This window comes from Mytilus trossulus, chromosome 3 (assembly GCF_036588685.1).
Source record: "Mytilus trossulus isolate FHL-02 chromosome 3, PNRI_Mtr1.1.1.hap1, whole genome shotgun sequence".
NCBI lineage: Eukaryota > Metazoa > Mollusca > Bivalvia > Mytilida > Mytilidae > Mytilus > Mytilus trossulus.
In genome coordinates this window covers 59,099,491-59,127,429 of record NC_086375.1, presented here as the reverse complement: position 1 = coordinate 59,127,429, position 27,939 = coordinate 59,099,491, and the positions used below count along the sequence as shown (strand labels likewise).

The 27,939-nt window shown below is 31.3% G+C and overlaps 2 protein-coding genes across 8 annotated transcripts in view; both read left to right on the top strand.

The window, feature by feature from the left end:
* Window positions 1-16,129, top strand: part of LOC134711984 (baculoviral IAP repeat-containing protein 6-like) — a 64,610-nt gene extending 48,481 nt beyond the window's left edge. For 3 of the 6 annotated variants that reach the window (XM_063573051.1, XM_063573052.1, XM_063573050.1), the window contains exons 45-59: window positions 295-411; window positions 1,135-1,296; window positions 2,285-2,413; window positions 2,648-2,931; window positions 3,670-3,874; window positions 4,412-4,626; window positions 5,376-5,576; window positions 6,156-6,514; window positions 7,039-7,217; window positions 7,651-7,758; window positions 8,435-8,649; window positions 9,624-9,785; window positions 10,304-10,381; window positions 10,997-11,320; window positions 13,742-16,129. In XM_063573051.1, the coding sequence (XP_063429121.1) occupies window positions 295-411; window positions 1,135-1,296; window positions 2,285-2,413; window positions 2,648-2,931; window positions 3,670-3,874; window positions 4,412-4,626; window positions 5,376-5,576; window positions 6,156-6,514; window positions 7,039-7,217; window positions 7,651-7,758; window positions 8,435-8,649; window positions 9,624-9,785; window positions 10,304-10,381; window positions 10,997-11,320; window positions 13,742-13,960 (2,957 nt within the window). In that variant the 3' untranslated portion in view covers window positions 13,961-16,129. Of the gene's footprint in view, window positions 1-294; window positions 412-1,134; window positions 1,297-1,726; window positions 1,790-2,284; window positions 2,414-2,647; window positions 2,932-3,669; window positions 3,875-4,411; window positions 4,627-5,375; window positions 5,577-6,155; window positions 6,515-7,038; window positions 7,218-7,650; window positions 7,759-8,434; window positions 8,650-9,623; window positions 9,786-10,303; window positions 10,382-10,996; window positions 11,321-13,741 lie in introns of those variants that run through there. The other 3 variants (XM_063573053.1, XM_063573056.1, XM_063573054.1) reach the window with 3 other exon arrangements.
* A 2,139-nt stretch (window positions 16,130-18,268) lies between these two features.
* LOC134711983 (uncharacterized) lies at window positions 18,269-23,051 on the top strand. Of its 2 annotated transcripts, none has more exons than XM_063573048.1 (3): window positions 18,269-18,376; window positions 20,349-21,737; window positions 22,965-23,051. In XM_063573048.1, exons 2-3 carry the CDS (start codon window positions 20,364-20,366, stop codon window positions 22,965-22,967), a joined length of 1,377 nt encoding a protein of 458 aa, XP_063429118.1. In that variant the 5' UTR covers window positions 18,269-18,376; window positions 20,349-20,363; the 3' UTR covers window positions 22,968-23,051. The 2 variants fall into 2 exon arrangements, with proteins under 2 accessions (XP_063429118.1, XP_063429119.1); XM_063573049.1 differs by lacking the exon at window positions 18,269-18,376 and adding an exon at window positions 19,800-19,861.
* Window positions 23,052-27,939: the final 4,888 nt, after the last annotated feature.

Sequence of the window (27,939 nt, the reverse complement as noted above, 5' to 3'; positions counted from 1 at the left end):
TAAACATGCTTCCATAGATGTATATGTGTTGAGGTGGGGAAAACAATAAGTGTCAATGTTATATTGTTCTAGTTTTCATTGCTGTACGAAAATGAGTTTTTGCAAAAATTATTGCTGCTTTAATGAAGACATTGTTCAGCTAGAAAGTTTTTTAAAGTGTCTATTGAAAAGTATGCTGCTAATAAAAATAAAGTCAAGTCTCAATGATGCATATTGGTACTGCAATTATTGATCTGTGCAAATAAATACCATGTATAATATTCTTAAATGAACCTATTATTTTAATATTTTCAGAATCGTATTCTTTGCCAGGCCATTTTATAGACAAACCCTCAGAGAAACCATCAGATGATGCTAAGAAAGATTTTGGTAACATTACTTCTGAATTTACAGATATCTCCAGCACTGTTGGTAATTAATATTGCACACCTTTCCTCTGATGTATACTCCTTTGTGATCCAAACCTTTAGTTCATTCCTTGACCTTTCTGTCTAAGTTTCATATTTCACCTACCATAGTTAGTCTGTGTGTGTCTTGTTGAGGTACATTAGAAAATCTACATGTTAAAGTATTGAAAATTTACTATCATTACTTGCATTATACTATGAAATTACATCCAGGCAAGACATATCTCTGTGTCAATAGTTTATTTGTTTGTACCTTCAGTTAACATTTAAAAGATGCTTAACATTTATTATGCCCCACCTACAATAGTAGAGGGGCACTATGTTTTCTGATCTGTGCGTTCATTCGTCTGTTCGTCTGTGTGTCCATTCGTCCAACTTCAGGTTAAAGTTTTTGATGAAGTTGAAATCCAATCAACTTTAAACTTAGTACATATGTTCTCATGATATGATCTTTCTAATTTAAATGTCAAATTAAAGTTTTGATCACAATTTCACGGTCCACTGAACATGGAAAATGATAGTGCTAGTGGGGCATCCGTGTACTATAGACACATTCTTGTTTAAGACACCCTTTTCACCTTAAACAAATATAATCATGTGTAAATATTTAATTTACAGTAACTTACAGTAAAATTCATGTTAATGCTTACCCTTTAAGAAAAATAAGTATTAATTTGATGTGTTTTAGTATCACTGTTCTCTGAGTTACTCTTTCTTCTTTCTCTAGTTTCAGGTCTGATTGCTAAAGAAAAGCGTGAGAAAGATGATAAACTATGCAATAAAGGTCTTCCTCCTCGCCCTCCAACACGGAGGAGAAGATATACTGCTGACACTGTTAGTTCACAACTACAGCCTCCAAACTTTACATTGTATCATCCATTATTACCAAGTAAGTACATATGTGATTTAAAATAGAAGTAAGGCCTCAATGATATGTAAGAGTGTTACATTTGTAAAAAAAAAACACACAACTTTTGTGGATATTTGTTTTTCAGTGCTCTTCCATTTTTTATTTGTTTTGGCTATTAACTGTTCTGAAAAGAGCCCAGCTGAAAAATCTTATGTTAATGAAATGCACATCTTGTTAGCCAAATTGTAAGCTTAGTATCTTTAATGAGTTTATCAACTTCCTGTAAACCAAATACTTATATATTCCTACACATTATGAACATACATGTACTTTTCATTGCACTTTATCGGGGGCTTTTATTGCAACAAGGCGTTATGTATCAGTGACATTGTTAAGTTGGTGATTGGTTTATATAGAATAGACATATCTCTGTGAAAATACTTTATTATAATTAAACTGTTTGTTATAGATAAACCACTACCAGGAGATTTAACCTTGTCCCAGTTATTATAATTAAACTGTTTGTTATAGATAAACCACTACCAGGAGAATTAACCTTGTCCCAGTTATTATAATTAAACTATTTGTTATAGATAAACCACTACCAGGAGATTTAACCTTGTCCCAGTTATTATAATTAAACTGTTTGTTATAGATAAACCACTACCAGGAGATTTAACCTTGTCCCAGTTATTATAATTAAACTGTTTGTTATAGATAAACCACTACCAGGAGATTTAACCTTGTCCCAGTTATTATAATTAAACTGTTTGTTATAGATAAACCACTACCAGGAGATTTAACCTTGTCCCAGTTATTATAATTAAACTGTTTGTTATAGATAAACCACTACCAGGGGATTTAACCTTGTCCCAGTTATTATAATTAAACTGTTTGTTATAGATAAACCACTACCAGGAGATTTAACCTTGTCCCAGTTATTATAATTCAACTGTTTGTTATAGATAAACCACTACCAGGAGATTTAACCTTGTCCCAGTTATTATAATTCAACTGTTTGTTGTAGATAAACCACTGCCAGGAGATTTAACCTTGTCCCAGTTACTACAAGTTTTACATTTGAGAGGATTACAGCATGGCAGTAGTTTACTGGAGTTTACTGTCAAGTTAGAAAGTAAAAAAGTTACTGAGCAAAGTAAGTAAAGTATCTGCCACAAAAATAAATATATAGTATGTTAAACATAAAAAGCTAGCTGTTATTTGTCAGTCAGTAAATTTTCACAGTTAAAAAATCAGAATTGAAGACGTCTCCTCAAGTCAGAGGTTTATATATGTCAGTACTATCAATTGTATTTCATCCTTTTATGTTTGAGAGTGTTTGATGTTTTTTTTAACAAAAGTCATTTAAATTTGGTTCTTTAAATTTCAGGCTGTAACCAGCCAGATGATTGGACAGAAACTGATGAGGAGGAACATGAAATGTCACATACCTTGTTATTGACGACACCTAGTTTTCCATCAGCACTACAGATCTTTGCTAGTGTAGGCGGTCTAGCTCTGCTGGCAGAACACCTGCCGTTGTTGTATGACCCTGAGCTAACTAGACAGCCAACATCCCAGGAGGGTAGCACACAGTCCAGTAAATCTGTATCTAATACCATGGGTGTGGATGATTGGGTAACAGTGGAACCATTCCCAGAGGAATTCTATGAGGTAGATATAATTTGATGACGATGGGACTATCCCTTATAGAATTTAATGACCTAGGTATGATCAGATAAAAATGGAATGGTCCCTCGAATTCCATGAGATGAGTGGAACCATCTTTCAGGAATTATATGTCCTTGTCCTTTGGTCAATGGATAATTTCTGATTGATTAACCATACCCAATCTCTTTATTTTCAAATTAATATCATACATATAAGTGCTTTTTGTAGCATTAAAAAAACACACATCAAAAATACCAAGCATATAATTGAGTATACCAGAAGCTTGATTCATCTTATAAGACTCATCGTTGGCACTCGATTGAAATGAAAACAAGAATCAAAGCTAAATCGCTATTATGCTAAAAGATGAAGAGAATCAATAACTGAAAATTCAAAATCATTTTGCCAAATACAGCTAGTAAAGACAATCTTTATTTGGGGGATAGAAAAATCTGAGCATTTTGAACATGTGATTTTGAGATTTTGTTAGTAGTAAATTTACAGAAAATAAACATATCAAGGACAATCACATGATTTCATACAGGACTTAATTGTGGTTTAATTACAATTAGTTAGATACATGTATGAGGAAAGAAGATAATTTCTTCAGTTTTTAAATTAACTCTGTTTACAAATTTGAATGAGTTTATTTGCATATGACAGATACAGTTCTTTACATTATCTGTGTTGGCATAGTGTTTAAATTTCATATCAGTAAATTCAATCCTTTGTATTTTACAGTTATATGAGCCAATTTCACCTGCTCCAACAGTACCAAGGGCAGCTAACTCCTCCTTAGCCTTCCCAACAATACCACCTCATTCATTGATAGCATTTGGTTTGTTCTTACGACTACCAGGGTATGCTGAAGTACTACTTAAAGAGAGGAAGAAAGCTCAGTGTCTGTTACGTCTTGTATTAGGAGTCACAGATGATGGAGATGGAGGTTTGTTCAATCTTAGTTTATGTTGTATATAATCAAAAATATTTTATAACCTAAAACTTTTGTTAATTGTTTACTCCTATGTCATTTGAACTCTGGTCTCATGGGCAATCATACAATTTTAACTGATTGGTAGTAACTTGATTTCATGGTTGTATGATATGTTTCTGGTAAAGCTGATAATATTTCTCCTTAATTTTATACTTCGTTTGCCTTTTAGCTAAATATACATCCCAACAGGGATATTGTATAGCAGGTTATTTTCGCAGATGTAAAATTTCACGATTTTCATTGAATAAGGTATACGAAATATTTTGGCGGATTCAAAACTTTTATCAATACCTTTGCATGTGCACTTTCAAATTAGTGGAATTTATTTTGGCGATTTTGTATTATCCGCGAAAAATAAGCGAAATTTGACACCCCACGAAAATAACCCGCTATACGGATTCAAATGAATACTAATATGCATGTATATAAATATCAGAGTTAGCTATAAGATATGAATCTTGTATAGAAATAAAATTTTATTTAATACAGGACATATATTGACATCCTCCATAGCCAGTTCACTACCAACTCTGCCTTTCTTGGTGTTGAAGTCTCTGTATGATAGTATGCCTCTGACAACAGATGATGGGGTATTGTTGAGGAGAATGTCACTAGAGATATGGGCATTACATCTAATATTAGCCTGTCTATCTGTTCTGAGTCACCATTTACCCAGAGTATCAATGCCAGGCTTCCAGCAAGAGGTTAGTGCAGAATCATGTTTGTTATACCTAAGACTTATTTGTTTTCTCTGTATTGGCCAGTGATCTAAGTAGATAAACTCATCATAGATACCAGGACTAAATTTTGTATATATGTCAGACCTGCGTTTCCTCTACAAAAGACTCATCAGTGAATGCTCGAATCCAAAAAAGTTAAAAAGGCCAAATCAGATACAAAGTTGAAGAGCATTGAGGACCAAAATGTCATCTACAGTGATCTATAGCCTGTCTGAGGTTTGCATTTTAAACCCCAATTCAACAAGATGTGGTCAACTCCAAACATATTTAACTTCTTTAACTGTGGTATGACATTCTGGGAGCTAGAAAATCACAAAAAGATTTTACAGAACCAATCAGTCTTGCTTATAGTCAATTAAGTCTTATGGAACCTTAATTAATACATTAATTTTAGCATACTAGCATTATTTCTGATATTTTAAATTTCATCAAACACATGCATTTCTTACCAACCCTGTGTCAAACTGTTTTTTGCTGATTTATACATTGTAATTTTGCTGATGGATGTTTTGGATAAACAGTCTATTTACAGTGGTAACCATAAAGCATTGACTATTAAATGAATACACTGCAATTGCAAATTTGTTAACAGTTATAGTTCTAAAAATCTCAGCATCCAATTTTGTTCTGTTCAACATTCTCTCTAGCAACTTCTTCTAAAAATACAAACCATAAGTTTGGAATGGTAGATGTAATAATATTGGTACTTTTAGGCTCAGATGATATTGACAGCTATGCAGACAGCTACAACAACTACTACCACTACAGCCCCTGCCCAGACAGAGGAGAAATCCCAACAGTACTGGGCCAAGGGTACTGGGTTTGGTACAGGATCAACAACCTCTAGCTGGGATGCTGAACAGGCTTTACTTAGACAGAAACAAGAGGAAGAACATGTGGCTTGTTTGTTGCAGGTAATTCATTTTAAAGGGTGTAAAATTCATGAATATCTGGGAAAGATTTCTTTTTCCGCATGAAAGAAAATGGACAGTCTAGAATAATGAGCCAAATTATTATTTAATAGGTTTCAGATGTTTCCGATATCCCTTTATATCACAATTTGTTATTGCTATAGCAGATTTTGAATTGAACCTTTTGAAAAAATACCTAAGTATATGATTAGGTTCTGAACTCTAAATCAACAAAGACTATATGGTTATAAACAATTATGGGATAAAAACTGAAAAAATTTGGTAATTCTAAGTCAGAGAAATATTGTATATATGATGATAAATATGGTTTTAACAACTTGAATATTTTATAAGATTTCATAGCCTCTGAAATTATTCTTTATATGAAAAATAACCAAATCAGGTAAAACATTAATAAATTATTTAGATCTAACAATAATATTTTATATAAAATAAGAATAAAAATAATACATTCAAATGATAAAATTAATTTTCCAGTTTTAACTATTAACATAAATTTCAAAACAGGTATTTTGCACAAATGCACAGCATTTAGAATTATGTTACTTTTTTGATTTTTAGGTGTTAGCTAGCTATGTGAACCCAGGTGGAGAGGTTCCAACAGAATTTGATAGTACTAGCTACTCTTGTCCGTCAGAGAAAATGTTGCTCCCCGACATGATACCAGAACTATTAAGTCAGTCCTGTCTGATCCCAGCTATTTCATCGTACTTACGGAATGACTCTGTATTAGATATGGCACGACACATCCCTATGTACAGATCTTTGTTAGAATTATTGAGAGGAATAGCAGTATGTCCTGCCCTGGTACCCCTGTTGCTGCCTTTAGATAAAGACAATAACCAGGATACAGCAGCATCCATAGGATTGTTACTGGAGAAAATGAGGAAATGTGTTGATACATATGCTAGTAGATTAAAGTAAGTTAATGGCATTGTTTTGCTATTGCTATAGACTAGTATTACATTGATGTATGAAATAGATCTAAAAACTATGTTATAGATTTCAGCTGCTGATTGATAAATTCAAACATATTCAAAATTTGTTCTTCAAGATGAAATACCAAAACAATATGTTATAAATTTTATGCTTCGGAAGCACTTTTCTGGCAGGAATGCTTACAGCCAAATAACTGAAAGTCTGAATGTTCAAGAACCTAAACAGATGAAAAGCTATATGGCTAAAAAAGGATCTTTAAAAAAAAGCTAAATCCATCTTAGGTGAACTTTGCCTGATGTAGTTTAATGGTTGTTATAAAGCATGTCAGTACCAAAGTCTTGACTACTGAGCTGGTGATGCCTCTGGAACTGCTATAATTTTCAATGTCATCGTAATTATTTGGAGTTGATGTATGATTAACTGAAAAAATACACAAAACATGAAGGATTGAAACAATTTTAGTATCTATTAAAATACTTTATATAGTCTTTTCTATTTGCTATAGATCAAACAAAGGTAAAAATGGGTCAAATGGTCATGAGACAATAACAAGTAGTGTGGTCCATAATGTGATATCTACCGAGGAGGAGGAAGAGAACGAGGGTCTGGCATTACTGATACCTAATATACAAGAAACAGCCAGGATTGTTAAAATAGCTACTGATAGATTACAACAAGAATCAGGTAGGTTCTCATCACTTACATTGTGTTACATGGTATTATTATTTTAAAAACAAATATATAAAAAGACATGCAAATGGAATGCAAGTCAAGTATTTTGAGTTAAATATGTAAAAATAAACTCAAGGGTATAGACACACAAACATTAGTAATGGTATCTTTTTATGCTTTATAACTTGCATTAGTAAATTAGTATAATAGTAGATAAAATTATAAAGCCAAGCTCATTTAACTGCATTATTTAATTTTTCTCTTTCTTGTCTCCAATGTTTGTCCATTTATTTTTGTCATAAAGATGACTGAATAGAAAATTTTAAGTTCAATTTTAAAAGTGATCTTTTTTTTAAAACTACAATTAATTATGTGGTGTTTGACTATAAATATCACTGATGATATTAACATACTTAAAATCCTGACATGTTTTGTTGCTTTGTAGGTGCAGATCATAGTAAGAGTGAAGATATGGAGGCTGGTAACAATTCACTTGCACTTAAACACAATACTGATGAGAAATATATGGCAGTTATGAAACCATTACAGTTCGGTAAGATAGTATACATTACTTTTAGGGAGTCATAAATTTAGATTATGAGCTACAGGGCCACTTATGTTACTAACTATTGTAATAAAAAAAACATCGTTTATCTAGTTGCTTAGTATGATAACCCTCTATAGTGACACATTTTGACGCCACCCCCTTTACTTCATGATGACGCCTGTGTAGTACCTCAGTTGAAACGCTTTGACTACAAAGTGTTTGGAGTAGACTTAATAAAATCTGTATTCAATATGAAAAGGAATATCTTAAGAATATCCGACTTAAATTTATTTGATGAAATATTTGTTTTTCGCAATGTATTAATACTTGAAAGCATAGTATCAAAATTTAATTGAAAAATCCTATGCAAATCAAGCATGCAAATAAAAAATTCAATGGAGGAAAGGGTTAATATTGAATTATAATCTTCACTCAAGAGTAGTATGGTCTGAAGATAGTGCTTAATCTTAACTTAGTGTTAACTTTCTATAATTATTTAGAAATTTATAAAATTGAAAATCATAGACTTTATAAGAGTCCTACATAAATAAATTTAAAAATCATAGAATTTATAAGACCCACAATTAGTTGTTCCTTGCTTTCACTGAATTGTCTATTTAGGTGAAGTAAAAAAGTCTTGTTAAACATAAAGTTTATTTTAGTCCATGAATGAATTTTGTAGATGTGTTCCAAATCGTAGAAGATGAAGGTAATGGTATCAAGTTTAACTGTCGACATCATTATGAGAACAATGTCAGGACTGCAGGTGACAACAGTAATCCTGCACGTACTCGACGACTTGCTCAGGAGGCAGTAACTCTATCTACCTCATTACCTCTGTCAGCAGGCAGTAGTGTATTTGTACGATGTGATGAAGAACGACTGGATATTATGAAGGTAAGAGGTTATATCTGGATTGATACAATGGATACTTTTATTTCAACTAGCAATAAATTTCACCAAATATCAACAAACTGCTGTGTATTGAAATGAACTGCAATAAAAATAAAAAAAGGAGATGTGGTGGCATGATTGCCAATGAGATAACTCTTTACAAGAGACCAAATGACACAGAAATTAACATCTACAGGTCACCCTACATTCTTAAACAATGAACAAAGCTCATACCATATAGTAAGCTATAAAAGGCCCCAAAATGGCAAATTTAAAACAATTCATACAAGAAAATTAACAACCTCATTAATGGACAAAAAGATTAATGAAACACATAAAGGTAACACAGCAAAAATTGACAATCACTAAATAACAGGCTCCTGACATGGGACAGGCACATACATGATGAAAAGACATGATAAGTTTGTTTTGTATAAATGTCAGCATGTTGATTTTCTTAGTCATTGCTGCTCGGGTGCTCTTTTTAGTTGCAACTTTGCCATTTTATCTCAAATTTTAAATACAAAACTTATTCATGTCCTGAATACATATTCATTATTTAAGGAATGACTTCATAGTGTGTTATTTTAGAGTAAGCTACATATTTTTTTATGTTATTTGGAATAGGCAAAAAAAATATTACAGTCATTCCTTAATTTCATTTTAAGCTGGAGTAATCTTAAAAAAACATTGATAACGTCAAGGTCACACCACAAAATTATGTCTATAAGCTGATAGACAAAACACTGTCAGCCAATCAGAAGATATGTTAGAAATTATTTGTTAATAGACGTTAAGGCGCTCAGTAAATCAATAGAGAAGAAAATAAGTTTGTTTCAGCTAACAGAACAAGCTTGAAATTATTAACAAATATTATACCAACTTAAAAACAATAGAAAAGCAGGTATTTTTATCTGAAACAGATGTTTGTTTTGAATTCAATGGTTACATTGACTTGTATGTTTTTCTAATTACAGGTGTTAATAACAGGACCATCAGAAACACCCTATGCTAATGGTTGTTTTGAATTTGATGTCTATTTCCCTCAGGATTATCCTAATTCACCACCCTTTATAAACCTGGCAACAACAGGGAATCATACTGTTAGATTTAATCCTAATTTATATAATGATGGAAAGGTAAGAATCGTAGGCAATAAGATAATATTTTAAGTCTCATTCAAAACAATTAAAAAATAAGTTGATGTACTTTATCTACATTTTCTAGGATATTGCCATCAAAAGTTGGGTATTCATGGTTCATTAATTTACTACAATTTCATTGAGATTATACTAAAATTAAAGTTTACTATTTTGAATTGAAAGTTGCTCATACCATTATGAGCTTTATAAATTTGCATATATCATTGAATGTTTTGAAAAATTTCTGAAAATGAAAATGATGGTCAAGCTTGAGTTACTCTTAATACTAGTGATATAGTAGTTTCTTTTTTTCATCCAAGAAATTTACAATGATATGTAAGGGTAGATAAACATAAAGGTAATTTTATTTTAGGTAACTTTCACTTTTTAAATTCTTAATGGGACTTTTAAATATGTGTAAAAAAAAACTGTAAAGAAAACCTGAAGTTGTGCTTTGCGAGACTATATGAAATAGTTTACAATATATCTGAATGGTCCATGCTTTACATTTCTAGGTATGCTTAAGTGTGTTAAATACATGGCATGGCAGACCAGAGGAAAAATGGAATTCCCAAACATCTAGTTTCCTACAGGTAAAAAGAAGTTTGTTTACATTCTAACTGGTGTTTTTTAACAAACTTGACTGGCCAATAAGCCTTCGCACCTATGGTCTAAGTATATAATCAAAATAATTGATTCTGTTGCTGTTTATCTGGAAGTATGCTTACTTATAAATTTGATTTCTTGTTGCTGGTGATCCCAAACAAGAAATATAGTTGGAGACAGCATTGCTGTCAAACATAGTCACAGCCACACAACTAAAAAGTATGAACAATCCTGTGCTTTCTACTATCATGCTTTTTTAAAATTTATATATCTTTTATTCTTTCAAATTTATGGTTGAAAAAGAAAACCTTGTCAGTTATCTCATTCACTGGGAAAACAATTATTCATCACCTAATTTCCTAAACTTTGTCATATAGTTACAAGGGATCAATTTCATTAAATTTCCATATCCAGTTGATTAAAGATAGTCATCTCATTGGCATTTTCCTATAAAAGGAAGTAGATACATATTTAAATTTCTCATCACTTTATGATTCTTATGATTTATCAACGAGAATAATTATAGAGAAGACAATATATTTGTTCAAATTTCTGCTTCATAAAGAGGAAATACAATTTAAATTCTTTTATTTATCTTTCAGGTGCTTGTATCAATACAGTCTTTAATTCTTGTTTCTGAACCTTATTTTAATGAACCTGGATATGAAAGATCTCGTGGAACACCGTCAGGGACTGCTAACTCCAGAGAATATGATGCCAACATTAGACAGGCTACAGTCAAATGGGCCATGTTAGAGCAACTCAAAAACCCATGTCCAAGTTTAAAGGATATTATACAGAGACATTTCTGGATCAAAAGGAAAGAAATATTAAAACAATGTGAGGACTGGATAACAGAAATGGAGGGATACAGTACTGATAAAAGGACGGGTAGAACTATAGCTCACAGTACAATGGCTCTCAAGGTAGGAGAACAGATCATTATTAAAAAAAAACTATACCTCATAGTTCTAAGGTTCTCAAAATAAGTTACAAACAAATAAAACAAGCCCACGGTACAATGACCAAGTAGTTTAGATTATAGCTCTTTATTGGGGAAAGACGGCTTCAAGCCGTCAATCCCCTATGGGGTTGACCAGAGTGACACTCCCTCACATCATTCATTTTGATTTTATACATGTTATAGTGTGGAAAACCCCCCAACAAATCTTACTTAGATTGAAGAGAAGGAGACCCAGAAATGAATAGTTTGACTTTAAACACTTTTTTACACATTTCCCTTCTGTTTCTCACAAAATTATCATATCTTGAACTCTCCTTTACACTATTAACGCTTATTTTACAATCCGGAAAAATTAGTATGACGAGATTCTAAATATATCCAACCTACATTGCATTTTATAGTGACGTCATTCTTGGAAGAAGCAGGGATATCCTTCACCAGTTCACTGGTTTAATATTTCAATCATTCTTAGAGATCGTGCACTAAATACAAATTTGTATTTATTAAATCTAAACATAATATTGTTTACTGTAGATGATTTAAACATCAACATACAATACTTTAAGTTTAATTTGTAGGTCAACAACTTTCAAAATCAACAAAGATCGTGGGGTTACATGAGACAGGGGAAAGAAACGATTTTATTACTTTTTTCGAGTCCTTCTAATCAGAGACAAGAAGCGTCAAAAAGCGACAAGAAGCGTCAAGAAGACTATTTGGCGACAAGAAAAAAATATTCTTCTTGTCGCTTCTTGTCGCTAATTAGTGAGACCACTTTTTCTGTAAAAATTCTGAGAATCTTCCTCCAATTCAGGAGCACCTCAATTGATGAGTAATTATCCACTAAAATAAAAGTTAATGTATTTAAACACTTCAAATGTAACATTTCATTGGATTAGTAGTCTTCTATTAAAACTAAATTTTTGTGTACCTACATAATCATTGTAATGGTAAAAAAAAAAAAAAAAAAATTTGCATTTTGTAGTTTAAACATATTTATTATTTACAAATATTTCAAAATTAAGATTTGGAAACAAGCTTCACACAGTTTACATCTCTCATATTTTTTTATTAGTACCTGATTCCCTGTGATGAGAGTTATAACTCCGAACTTCATAAAATTCATTGGAAATTTAAAACTGTAGATTTTTCAGTCCACACTTTCTAAAGAAAAAACCTAAAAATCCAAGAGAACTGTCACACAAAATGGAAATTGGCCCGAGCCTGCAGTTCAGTAGTACACAATCAAGATTTCAGAAAATATTGTAGTTGTTGTGAAATGACAGAATTCAGTTGAGTTTTATAATTAGCTATCAACTTTAATCAAATGTTTAGATTTAGAAGATGCAGATCTCTTTCATTGGTCCAAATTGAATCCTAAGCTAAGGAAATGAAATTACATAAACAACAATTGATTTCAATATTGTCAACCTTTCTACATGTTTTAGCTGTTCTCTTTTTCATTCTTCATATGAAAACTATCACAAGATACCCCCCCTTTCCAAAAACATAATTAAATAGAAACAAGGGCCGTCTTTCCCCTCAGAGCTATTCAGCTCTTTGATAATCTTAACTGTATTTGAGATATTGACCTTTAAAGATGACCTTCTTTTTACCAATTTTTTTTGTGTTTGTTTGCCTATTATCTTGAAGAGTATATTAGTAGCAAATGTAGATAGAAACTTTAAGAATCAAAAATGATAAGCAGAACAAGATCTACAAACATGTCAACATGACTGAAATTGTGAGTTGACTCTTTATAGAGTTATTGTCCTGCCTTATAGTGATAATTTTTACCTAAAAGTTCCCATTGTTAAAGAGGCAGGTGATTGATACAGGCTGTTTAAATTCAAATTCAAATCAATGCCAGTAGAAAAAATGGAGTTATTCCCCTTAGATCTATAGATCATATTAAAAGTTTCCTTATGATGTAATGCCTAAATGAGTGTGAAAATAAATACTCAAAACTGATTAAAAAAATTTGATGGTAGTCTAAATCCGTGGAAATTAGCATGTTAAAAAATGCCTTGCAATGCATATAATAGAATGATTTTCTTAGCAGATTTATAGTTGTAGTATTTGGGGTTTAAACTAGAATCACATTAGCAGAAACAGATTTATAGTAGTAATGTAGTATTTGGGGTTTAAACTAGAATTACATTAGCAGAAACTACTTCTTTCTGTATTGATCAAGTTAGTTTGCACAAACCAGGAAAATTGATGCTCACAAATACAAGACATAAGATGGATTTAGTAACAAGAGATTTTTACTGTTATATCATGTGCCAAACATAACCCATTATTCAGCATTTATTGGTAATGGGTTTTTTATTGTTGTTTTTTTCAATGATGAAATATTTATCTTTTTGAATTTGAATTTCAGAGACATTATAATCAATTAAGAGAAGAATTAGCAAAAATGAAACCTCCTGAAGATTTAGAGGAAGAATCAGAAATTGATTTCCAGGAGAGAATCTATTCGACCGAGTCTTCTATGAGTACGTCTTTATGTGATATGCCAGGATCTTCTATACCCAACGATGGCAGCATAATGGATTCTAATTCTAATACTATTGTTGAAGATGTTGTGGAAATTTTATGATAATTACTGAACAATAGTCAATTTAACCTAATATTGATGCCAAATTTGTTTTCTGTGATTCATTGGTATGGTATATAGTAAATTGTTGTTCATATTTTATACTTCTTCGATTTAAAAAATAGAGTGTATCAATGTCATTATTTAAATTATATAGACAATATGAGTGTGGCATTGTCATTATTTATATATGTTAGATAATATAAGTGTGCTGACGCCACCTATCATAAAGGATTTTCAAAACATTGTTTTTCAGGTAGCAAACTTTCATATGTAGTCTCAATAACAGTGCATAAAAAATGCTTGAACTATTTATTAAAAGCTGGATTTTATTGATTGTTACTGCTTTTCAAGAAAAGTTTATCATTATTTTTACATTGCAAAAGATTATTTGCAGATTGTAATATTTTGATCATTATGAATATTGTTGATAGTGTTTCATATTTGTTTTGGTAAAAAAATGATTTATATATATATAGTGTATATTTTAAATCCTCCATGATCTTCATAATGCATTTTTGAAACCTTAAACAAGTTAAAAGTATCATATATAAACTTGTAAAAATTTAATCATTAAGCTATCAGTACATTTATAATTCGTCATTAAGATCGTCTACTATTTACTGTTAAGTAACTTTGATTTTTCTGATATTAAACACACATGGGGGAAATCAAATATGTACAGCTTTTAAAAAAAGTTGAAATTTAATAATTAATAATAATTATAATATCATAATGGCAAGGGAAAATTTTAAAAGTGTGAGTGCTGATGTAGAAATACAATACACATAGTAGAAAATAATAAGATAATTAAATTTAAGTGTTCACTTTCTTTAACATTGAGAGGAACTAGTTGCTTACAAGTTAATTACACATCTGTATATTGAGCGTGCAATCAGTTAAACAATTTAATAGTTATTTAGTATATTCATTTGGGTATTGTTTCAATTAGTTAAGTGCTTTGGGACTTTTTAAAGTGCTAAAAGAGAGTTTTGTTATAATTGTATATAATTGGATATTTAATTATTGTTTTCATTAAATGTTTACCTTAGAAAATTTGAATTAAGTATGTTCTGCCAACAAAACTTATACCAATTATTTATTGGAGCAGTCACTCAAATTCATACTAAAAGTTTGAGTTGTGAAACAGATGTTCTATTAATAATTGATAAATCACAACATAGCAACATATTGAATTATTAATTGAAAATTGATTAAAGAGATAAATTTACATAGTTTGAATTACATATACATAATTTGTGAAATGCAATCCTAAAAATTAATGTCCATATGTTCTATGTGATAGATAATTAATTGTTTTATTTATGTATAGTTGGTCAGACATTGAATTAACCTTATCATTTATCTTAGAATTTTTTGTGTATTCTTGAGTATGTATGTTATTGGTCATTTGTTGGTGAATTCTTATTTGTTGATGATTTATAGTTTTGTGATTGAAATATAGTTCAGCTTTTTTTTTCATGTTAACTAGTTCTATAAAATGTTTCATCGTACGTTTTTTGTGAATTTTACATTGATGCACATTCTTTATTGTTTTGTGATGTTAGAAGATGTTCACATGTTGAAATAATTTGGTTTGTTGAATTGTTATTTGTAAATATGTATGCATTTTTACAATTCATAAATGTTAAAATTGTGTACAATATTGTAATATGTGTACAAGAATGTGCATGGAAAGAGAATTAAATCGATTAAATACTATTTTTTAACAACATATAATTCAACATTTCAGTCTTAAACTTGGATTTGTTTCACATTGAAGAATACAATAAACAAAGTCTGTATTCAGAATTTTTACCATGTGTTCCCATTTGCACAATTTCCATTTTGTACTTTAATTTGTACATGTACTATAATTAAACTTGTGCATGAAATATATCTAAGAATTTCTTATTGTACAGCATTTGTATATTTATCTTATACATCCCCCTTGTTTTATGTTGCTGTTGCTGTATGGACAAAATCTAAATATTGAGAATACCAGCTGATTCCTTCTGATTTATTGTAAGGAATTCTATAGGATGTATATAATCAACCAGTGTTTTAGACTGGAACCTTGTTGTGTGAACATTTCCTTTGATTTATTTTTTGTCCTTTATCAGGCTTGTATGTCAAAGATGAGAACATCTCTATTAAAATATGAAATTATCATTGTGTCTTTATTTCTTATATATAACATCTGAAATGAAAGTATGTAACTTTCTCAATTTGAAGTGTGGAATGCATAATAAATGTGGCAATACAAGACAGTAACCTAACAAGACAAAAGTAGATGAGGATACACAATAAGAAGCCAATTGGTAATATTTCAACACTTTTTTTTTCTGATTTTCAAATAGAGTTCAACAAGCCAAAGATATATGCAAAATTTTACCAAAATCTGTGACATGGTCCATTAAATGTATAGTTCCTTGACATAAAGCATTATATTTGATATATTATATATGACCTCATGTGAAAGTTACTGTTAACTTCATTATCCATGGAAAAATATAAAAAGATCAAGCATTTACATGACCTCATGACGTGAAAGTTACAGTTAACTTCATTATCCATGTAAAAATATAAAAAGATCAAACATTTACATGAAACTGAGAAAACATTGTTAGACAACTCTTTATCTTTTGAAGAAGAACATGAATTTGATTCTATAAAAGGGAGACAATTGTTCATCCACTTTTCGCTGCAACCATTTTTAAACACTAACACATGACAAAAAACTAAGAGTCATAAAAGAAAGACTTAGCTCTGAGTAATGTTCAAGTAAACAAATAGCGCTGAACTGCCATCATGACATGCATCCCAAGAAAATAATTCAACAGTATCCCCCGGAAAATATGGGCTAACCACTCAATATGTGAGGGAAAATGAATTGCTAATCCAGATTTAAAGGTTTCCAACACTAAAATGTTATGTTTTAAAATGATGCTCTATAAAATTACAGCTTGGGAAGTTTCAATCTTTGATTGCTAAGTTTGGAACTGGACATTGAGTAAACAGCAATCAATGATGACAATCAAACCATTGCTCAGCAGACATTAAATCTTAAAAGTCTATGAATCTTACTTTTGTCTGATCAGAACTGGTCTGAGTTGTCTTCAAGAGTGTTCAAAGGTGTCTTGGTCCAACTTCAGACTTCAAGGCCAGGTTAACTTGGGAAATAAAATATGGTTCTTCCTGGTTTTCTCCCATTAGGCAGTTGAAACTTTGCTTGTATAAACATATATCGATGTTCATTGTGAATGAGGACGTCATTGTTTTGAAGGTGACAATATAGTACAAGCATGAAAGTCTCCAGTGGCAGTCCAAATTTCTCTTTTTTCACCTGGTGTACCATAGCTAGTGGAATTTTTAGCTTGTTCTTTTCATTAAAATGCATAAAATATTTGTCACAGAACTTAATCAATCTTAAAACCAAAGTCAAAGAATCAGCCAAAAAAAGTCTATATTCCTCAAATGTTCATTCTATTATTTGGAACCCTTCCATCATAGTTTCTCTGAGAATGTTTTAATGGTGAACATAAATTAAAACGTTTTAACTAATTAACTACCACTTGTTTATATGGACTAAAGAAGGATACAAGGCTCTTATAAGGTGAAATATTTAGTAATTGAGACTTTCTTGGTGTCCATGTTTTTCATATGCATTTGGATATTTATTTATCAAGCAATGTCTTTGTATAGCGATATCAACAAAATTTAAAGTGCGGTGGTGATATGGAACAGTCGATTTTTTTTAATTCACTAGCAAAATAAACTTGTTAGAGCTACCTGATTTGTTTACCGATAAAAAAAAATCGATTACTGAATAATAGTAATTTTTAAAATTTGCCTGGACCTTTACCAATTTGTCTCCAAAAACGGAAAAAGATGGTATGTATTTGTCATTGGTAAAGTAGCCCATCAACTAAGGAAAGAAAAGGATAACCTTCATGACCTTAAGCTTTGTGTAGATGTCACTCATAACAATGAGACATCTGGTATACAAATTTAAACAATATTTCTTGCATCTATAATTATATTTGCCATCAGTTATGTATATGAACAGTTTTTCATGTACATTTTTACCAATTTCTTAATGTTTGAAAATTACATTTATAACAACAAAATTACAAACATGCAATAAGTTATTTTACTGAATAGTCTTGTTTAAATAGTATTTCCATTTGGCCTTGTTTTTCTTCTATACGTCAAAATAGTCAACAATGGTTGATTTAATGATTTTTTAAGCTACGAAGTTTGACTTACAAGCATCTGTTGTATCTTAAACCTCCTTAATCCCAAATATTTTCTCTTCTTATATGAACAAAGATTAAAATTATGTGTTCTACGGATAAAACTAAGAAGAATCGTTATTCTCACAACATTTGGACCATGATATAACGAAAAGAACTCATTGTAAGTAAAATTAAATAAGATTTTTCAAGTTTACTTGAAGCTTTCAAGGTTTTAATTCCCGTTTGAAAATTCTCGATATTCGTTCATTAAGCTAGTAAGGGAAATCATTAAAGAAGTAATATGTGCTTACACTTGAGATTATTTGTTATATATATATTCGATTTCATGACATCAACATTAATTTAATCACAATATAAATTTTATCATTTATAACTTTATAAATGTTAATAATAATGTGATTTTGCACAAAATCTTTATGATATCAATTCTATAGGAGAGAGAAACCATTTGTTATATATATCGTCCTGCATATGCATGAAATATTTGCCATTGGACGTTAAGCAACCAACAATCAATCACCAATTGTTATGCCTTAACTTATATCTGTTCTTTGCAAGTCCAAACCTACGGACAAATGGTTAGTAAATAACACGACCGACAAACGCTACGTATTGGTTAACATACCAAACCAAAAACCTGTTGATGCAAGAAAATGTTGTCCAGCTAGCACAATATTAACTCGACTCATTGTGCCAATTTAGTACAAAGCAGGGTACATCAATTAAACATTATTTTTACCGTCATGGGTAGCACACAATACTTGCCATTGGACGTAAAATATTAATAAAAAAAATCAACAATTTTCGGTTTTAGTGATAAAATTAAAAAATATTCAAATCTAAACGTGATAAAACAGTAAGCATGTCTCCAAATTAGCACACCATTGCAGTAAAGTAAAAACACTACTGGCAGTAACTCTTTTACAAAAGGTCCATTACGCTAAAGCTTAAATCTTACCCGTTCGGCACCATCTTTCTAAACCGTCATTTCAATATTTTACTCGTAAACGATTATGGTAAAAGTCGATCACCTTTGATAAATAAATGCAGACCTTGCAGAATTATTCAGATTTACCCATATGTCTCATAAAATTGTGATCGATTTTGTATTATGATATATAATAACTTGTTAACAAACATGTTAAATGGACCCTTTAGATACAATATCTGTAAGGCAGTATTTGTTTTCTGATTTTTTTCCCCACTAACATTTAATCAAATGAAATAAATTCCTAGCATAATTGGATATTTGTAAAGTCGCAATGAGAAATGATTGTAATTAGTTTCCCATCTAGATGGTGGCATGCATCAGGAAAATGTAAAGTTCACAGGAAAAAGAGCGGGACAATGACAAAAACATATATCAAATCAACAAATCAATGAAAAAACGAATTTGTAAGAGAATGCACATTAATATCCTCGTAAAAAATGTGTCCGTCATACTGCCTCCGCTGACCATTAAAAATCGATGACATATATTATAAATGGACAAGGCTTTACTTGAAATGTGTGGTCATCCTGTATTTCAACGAACAAAAGCCACGTTGTTCCTCTGATATTGATTGATATTCGAAGCACGAATATGAAATATTACTTATCTAAATAGTATTGTTTTACTTTATGGGTGTTGGATTGTATTAGAAATGTAAGGTAGAGTAGAGTAAATGTAGACGATTTTTAGCATACTCGTAGTTTGTTATGGGACTATAATTTTAATTAGAGTTTTGTTCTCAACGAATATCTATAAAAGGTGCGAAAAATGTATGATCCTTCATTTCCAATTGCAGGAGCATCATTTGAATCTAATGGATATTGAATGTTTTTGAAAGCCTCATTTTTAATATACATTTCTGAGTAGTTGAAAAATTATCAGAAAGAAAGTGTTATTTTAAAGTAATGCTTAAACGACCTCTATTTGGCTACATTTTTATGACATATAATGTGAATTGAAATTAAATTTTTCAAATTGGTTGTAATTTGAAACATTATTTCAAACTTATCTATCCAAAAGTCAAAACTAAAAGGCCTACATGGAGAATCAAGTAGTAGATTTAATATGGCTATTTTGTCCTTGGGTTGCTGTCTCATTGACGTGTAGCCTACATCTCCTTTATTTCATATCTAACTTTCAGTTGCTGCATTAAAGTATGAATTTCAACGACGATACAGGTACAAGACAGCATGGCTGTAATGTCGACGACGGTACAAGTCAACACAGCTATCATATCGACGACGAAAAATCAACTAAGGTCTACATCGGAAATCTTATTGATAATATCGGGAACGATAAACTACAAAGAGAGTTTGAAAAATTTGGCCAAATAGTAAAGGTTTGGATAGCTAGGAGTCCCTTCTCCAGGGGATATGCTTTTGTTGACTATGCAGATCCAAACGATGCTGAACAGGCAATTAAAGAGATGAACGGTAAAGACATTTTCGGCGGGAAAATTCTCGTTCAATTGTCAAAACAGGACAATAAAAAATGGCACCCACCATGTAGTCAAACTAAATATTCAGACGTTAAATACGAGTACGAATTTAAATCTGCAAGCACTTTAAATAATAAAAGAAAATCTCGTGATAGATCATGCAGTCGATCAAATGACAGGGTTTCAAGTAGATATGAACAGTCTGAGGTACATTTACGTAGCAGTCGACATCCAAGTGAACGAATTTACGACAGAGACACGGTTTCATCTCGAAACCGTCACCGCGATTCACCCCGAAGACGCAGTAGGTCACATGATCGACACTCATCACGACAGCGTAATCGATCGCCCGATCTGTCACCAAGGAGAAGAAGATCTACAGACAGAAATACCAGTGGAAGTTCTGAATACAGTAATAAAAGATTGACAGTAGACGAGAGTATGATAGCCCAAATAAAAGAGTCTGTAATAAAAGAAGCATTACCACAAATGTATTCGTTGCTATTCCGGGAGATACTTCTTTTAAATGACCCAATTAAGATGCAAAATATGTTACAAGTATTACCAAATCCATCTTATGTACAGGGAAATGCAGCCAATCAAATCAACACTTTGGCTACAAAACTTCCTAATCCTGGCAACTTTTTAAGAACTACCAGTCCTGGTTACAATGGTAATCAGACATGGGGTTCCAACCCTTCATTTCAATACAGCGGACCAACGTCATCTAGCAATTTATCTATGAATTCTGTAATCACGAGCTCTCACAATGTAGGACAGCAATATTCAATGCATAACCCAGGAATCCTGTCTACGCCAACTTTATTATCTTCTCCAAACACTCAAAGGAACTTTTCTTCGTTCCCACAACATTCTACGCCAAATTCAACGTTCATAAACTTGAAGGACAGACAACATGTACCTGGTTTTACCGATGGGAAATGTCTTACACAAAACCAAACGACTTATGTTCAATATCCTTCAAAGATGAATGAAAAACCCTATTCTACCAACAATGGAACGACAACTAACCAATTACCCAAGCAGCAACTATATAGTACTAGTAGTCAGGACAAACATCGCCAGTTGCAGGTAAAACTGTTTCAGATTACTTCAATCACTGCTTGATTTCATATAGGTGTCAGACCACCAATTACTCCGTCCAATTTAGAACGTATGTAAAAGTAGACCTACTCTGATTCAAAATAGTGCTTTTGATGTCCTTGTTTACTTAAAGTAACAAACAAATTTGCAGAAATGAAACTTTTGGTGAAAGATAAATATATCTAGATCATTTTGAGCCAAAATTTACTTGTCTATGAGTTTACATTAAAAATTGAGGTAATGCGCTCCATAGTATGCTAATTTTAGATTTCCAGAAAACCAGGTTTTTGTTTTGGAGTACTTCTATTTAAAGGTCAGTTATTTTGTTAGAAGGCTTTAAAGGTATGCTGAAAATTGGCATGTAGAAAGCTGAAACATGTACAATTCAGGATATACCTGGTTTCTATGAAGTTAAACTTAAGGTAAAAAATTTAGAAAGCTGTGAAAATTGCAAAATTTGGTTGAACAGATAGGGATTTATAATTGGTGGTCTGACACCTATACGCATGCAGCTTTTTCGTTATTGAAAGGTGAAGGTGTTTAAATGTTGCATTTGCTTCATGGTAATTAGAATAAACACACATATATACTTTATATTCAGATATATATGAAAACGTCAAATGATATTATATTGAAACTTGTTCTATTGGTGAATTGAGTTTTATATTACTTTAGTAATGTTTGTCGACAGCTTTAAAACAACTTATTGGAGGTATAACCATTTTATCAACTTCTATAAAGTATCAAAACATCGCTAGAAGCCACTAACAATGCACGTAAGAAAATCGCTTTCATTGGCATATAACTTTAAAGGTGTTTACCTACATTTTAAATCATTTTTCTGCTGGTTAAAAAGAACAGATTAAGAAAATCTTCAGTAAATATCTGGTGTATCAAATCATATGCCTGGTATCTTTGATAAGTTAGATAATTTTTAGTTTCAATATCACTTGATGTAAACATTTAAAGTTCGACATCTAGTTGTCTATTGTTTAGAACCATATTTTGGCCTTTATGTGATTTTCTCCATTTTATTGTGGTTCAGTACTGTTACTATTGACGAATACACATGCTTCATTCATATTCAACTTCTAGATAGACCAGATACAGCTTTGGGTTATAGATTTGGCACAATGTTAATATGTTATGCTATGTTTTTTTTTTGGTTTTTTTTATCATTTCGTAGTAAAATGTTTTTTTTTAAATTTATTTCAGTGACCAGCTGCATAAAAAACAAGATTACATTGAAATGCTGTCTTTGAAATTTACGGACAATGTGTTTGAATGAAGCGACATACACCCATTTAGAATAAAAAAAATATTGAAACAAAGTTTTATAGTACTTTCAGTGTGAAAAGGGCATTACCACTAGCATGCTCTCGGATTTATCTCTACAGTTTTAGGGGGAAACACATACCCATTTTATGTATTTAGACCCCTTTGAATATCTACGGAAATATTTTATCGGAATCATTCTGTGACTTGTAGTTTACAGGCTCATAAAAATTTGTCTATGTTTACTGAATGGGAAGGCAAAATATACTGATCGTATTAGCTTAAGGCAATGTGAAGGAAATAAACGATATTTTGGAATTTACGCATTAAGAACTTATTTAACCTAGTCTGAATATCGAAAATAATATATGTAGAATTTACATCAACAGATATTGCAATTGAAAAAGGTATGAACTATGTCTATATACTAGGTACGTAAAAAGCGTCGAAAAATATTTCGATTTTCTCGAAAATCCTTTTAAAATGATATGTATTGCTGTAAAAATTTTGGTCGTTTTTGAGTAAAATCACAAAAATACTGAACTTAGAGGAAAATCAATTCCGAAAGTCCATAATTACATGGCAAAATCAAATAACAAAACGTATCAAAAACGAATGGACAAGAACTGTCACATTCCTGACTTGGATCGGGCATTTTCAAATGTAGAAAACGGATTAAACCTGGTTCTATAGCGCTAACCCTCTCACTTTAATGACAGTCTCATCAAATTCCGTTATATTTACATTGATGCGTTAAATTAACAGACGGATATCAAGATATCAATTGGTCTCAAAATGTAGCATGAAAGAGAAAACAAAAGGAAAAAATAATCGCAATGTGTTTTTCATGTGTTTTTTTTAACATTTCACTCATTCCTAAATGATTTTGACAGCAACACGAATCACTTCTTATATATTTCATATCGTTAAAACAGAAATGTTTGACGCATTTTTTGGACAGATATTCAATACATAATAAGCCCTATTTCAAAAATTATTAATTGGCTGTATATTTAATTTGGAATTATGATTGCTACATAAATCGTGTTTTAGAAATTCTGACGAAGTTCAACGAGTTCTAATACATACAAAATTTCATTTCATAATATTGTCAAATATATTTTGCTTTATAACATTTAGTTGCATACTTAAATCTTGAATACATTTTGTTAGTTTTGATAACTTTTGGAAAAATAGAATCAGAATATAAGGAGTTTGTTCTATAAATCAAATAATTTACAAAAATAAATCAGAAATAACTTTCTAGCTTTGCAACCTTTTTCTTGTAGCTGCAGGGAGAATAATGCAAATATGGTAAGAAAACACATATGACTAATGAGGCCTTCCATTCCCTAAACAGGGAATAGTTGCACAACTAAAAACAACCAAGGGTCTTAAAGAAAGAAATTTTATTTAAAGAATTCAAATGTTCAAAATGTCTTCTTTTGCTCGATTGTGACATTATCGATCAGTAGATTTATACATGTATGAGGAGAACAACGGGTGTCACATCTGTCTGTTTTTTAAAATCCCTATGAGTTTTGAGCGCCCCATTGGTATGTGCCCTCTCTCTAATTCAGAAATCATTTTATCACTTATTCAGAACGTTATTGACAATTTTGTAAGGGAACAAATTATTATTTTTATTGTTTAAATTTGTTTATTCTTTTGGTGGTAACAATTTGACGGTGCGACATCCCGTCATTGTGTTATAAGTCTGTACTTATACATCCCAATATTGTTCTATGATAATTTTCATATTCTTGTATTTCATTTTTGCTCATATCCTTTTTTTGTGCATTTTGTGTTTCTTGGTTACATTTGACGTGGCTCTGTACTTATACATCCCGTCATTGTGTTATTGTGGATATGATTATTTCTGTATTCTTGTCTTCTGTTTTTGCTTATGTGCTCAAGTTGTCTGTGTGCCTTTTTGTGTTTCTTTCTTGCATTTGACGTGGTTCTGTACTTTTTTCCCCCATCACTATGTTATTGTGTCATGGTAAATGTTTGTTTATATATCTCTTTGTTTTATTGTGATATTGTATCCCTAATTTGACACGTTTAACAATAATGTTTGTTTGTTTTGTTCGCACAGTAGTCAATATAATGGATTTTTTTACGACTGTTTTACAAGTAAGAGAGCTATAAAACCAGGTTCAATCTACATAAGAAAATGCCTGCACCAAGTCAGGAATATGACAGTTGTTGTTCACTCGTTTGATGTGTTTGCGCTTTTTATTTTGTAATTTGATAAGGAACTTTCCGTTTTGAATTTTCTTCGAAGTTCAGTACTTTTGTGATTTAACTTTTTAATAGTACCAAACAGTTTCAAGAGTCGTTTTAGAAATAAAAATTATTCACTCAAGAATTCTTGCAAAAAGATAAAAAAAATCACGATTTCCGTAATGTAGTCTTTTATAACTTATCCACACAGTTATGTACGATTTACTGTAACAGTTCTTTATACACAGTATTGCCTTTTTTACATAAATAAACGTGTTTTTTTGGTTATCAACAATTCCACAAAGAAAATTCACACGTTTGGGCAATACACGAAAATTCATGTCAATTATCTTCCATTACAAAGACCATTTTGGGGTGAGTTATATCGGAGAGCATAAACACATTGTGGACTGTTAAACGTCTTTAGATTAAAAGACAGTCCATCATTATTATATTACAGACGCAAAATCGGTTCCAAGTGTTACAGGTTTATATAGATCGTGACAAAAATTATACTTCTTCCGTAAAATACTTCTGACGTATACATATTACAACAATAAAACAAATCACATCTGTGTGGCGGCAATGTTGAAATATAATACGAAATCAATATCCAAGCAAAATAGAAATTCGATTTGATTTTGATCCTATTATTTCTTTAGAAACAATATTAGGATCAACATAAAAGATAACATTATCTCACGCCATACATCATTTTGTTGGTTATAATCGTTCATAAATTGCAGTAACATCTTAGTCTGACGTTTACAGCTTTCTTTGTTCGATTATTATTTAATAGTGTATAAGGAATATACTATAAGACGGATTGTATTCTCAAAATCCGTTGAAAAATGGTGAAAATATAAATAAATGCTTGTACTGACGTTTACAGCTTTCTTTGTTCGATTATTATTTAATATTGTATAAGGAATACTATAAGACGGATTGTATTCTCAAAGTCCGTTGAAAAATGGTGAAAATATAAACAAAGGAGTAGGTTCAGTAAGGCCCCTTTTTGGCCCCAAAATATAGCAGTTTTACAAAATTGTTAAAATGTCAACTTTTAGTAAATTCATTGGAAAGTAAAATGCTTCTGTTACATAAATATGGGCTGTTTTTTTTTGACAATACAATGCACATATACATGTATCCGGTACTAACATCATTAAATCATGGTAAATTACTGAAATCCTCACAATTTTAGCATTTTAGTTACCGTCCTAAATGGAAGTGGCCGCATTCGTGTTCATTCTTAACATTGAAATGTTTGTTGTATTTTATGATAATACATAACATATATAAAGGTTGTGGATGAACACGGATGCGGCCACTTTCATTTTTGACAAAAAAACATCTGAAAATTGACATTTTTGGCATATTTAAAAGATTTTCACATTTAAGCTAGAATCGTAGCGTTTTTAATGAGTAAATCAGTTAAAATCTTTCACATAGACTTATTGAATTAACTGAAATAGACACTCAAGTGTTTAAAAAGTGTCAAATCTTTCGTCAGATGAACTTGAAATTTGAGGCCAAATTCGGCCCTTACCGGACCTCCTTTGCTTGTTCTGACGTTTACAGCTTTCTTCGTCCGAATTTACTTAATCTTTTATTAGGAATTGTATAGAGTGAATTGTAATTTTACAATGCATCGAAAAAGATATAAAAATGAAAAACATATTTGCTTGTAAATATGGTCGAATAAAAAATTTGGTAATATGTAGTGACCACACGAAGATTTGAAACCTGTTAGCTCTTTACTTCCATTTTTACTGGTATCTATAAATGCTTTACTCGATATTGCTTACTTCTCTGACTAACATAAACGTTGCCTTTGTCTGGTGGAATCAAATGTACCGTAAAGTTTTAAGCCATTGTTGAATTCGTCATTTTAATCCAAAGAAAATTGAGATAAGCCCAAAAGACTGTTGGTATACGATTAAACGTTGCTGCCTAGTTGAAGACTGAAACGTGTTTTTATTAGTATAGACACATGTAAACTGTACTTAAGTGGACTATCGGATCACTATGCAATTTTCGAATAGAAATTTATTGGCACCTTAGAAACTAGCCAAGACGTTTAAAAGTAAGAAGATACCAAGAGATAAACCACAAATCAAAGAAAGATCGATAACAGCGCCCCTTCTCCCCAGCCCCCATCCCCAAAAACTCATACGAAAACACAAATCACAGCTCACAAAGTTACGCATAACTTTAAGTTTTAACGACATGAAACCCACCTAAAACCAGTTGTAAACCCATGTTCTTCAGCATGGTCGACAGTTCCTGCTTCACTTGTATCCCTGTCATTTTGTTTTCGACAGGATACAAATGTAGTGACAAAAAGTAAAATAACAAAACAAAAATATCGAAAAGTCACTTATCAAATGGCAAAATCAAAAGTTCAAACATATCAAACGAATGTAAATCAACTGTCATTGCGCTTCTTCAATTCAGAGTTTGACTGGTGACTACCTTGTCTAAACCACAACACCAGAAAAACTGACATAAAGTGACACCGGAAAAACCATCCTGATACATTCACGTGACACCGGAAAACCAATAAAAAAACCAGTCACGTCCCATAACCGTTCTTATCTTCAACAAAACGTTAATGTTTCTTGAATCCGGTCTAAACAGTTATACTGTAATAATGAAACTGAAATCAATATAAGTATATAAAAAATAT

What these genes read in the sequence shown, in the direction of transcription:
- LOC134711983 (XM_063573048.1), top strand. Translation starts at nt 20,364, where the DNA reads ATGAATTTCAACGACGATACAGGTACAAGACAGCATGGCTGTAATGTC.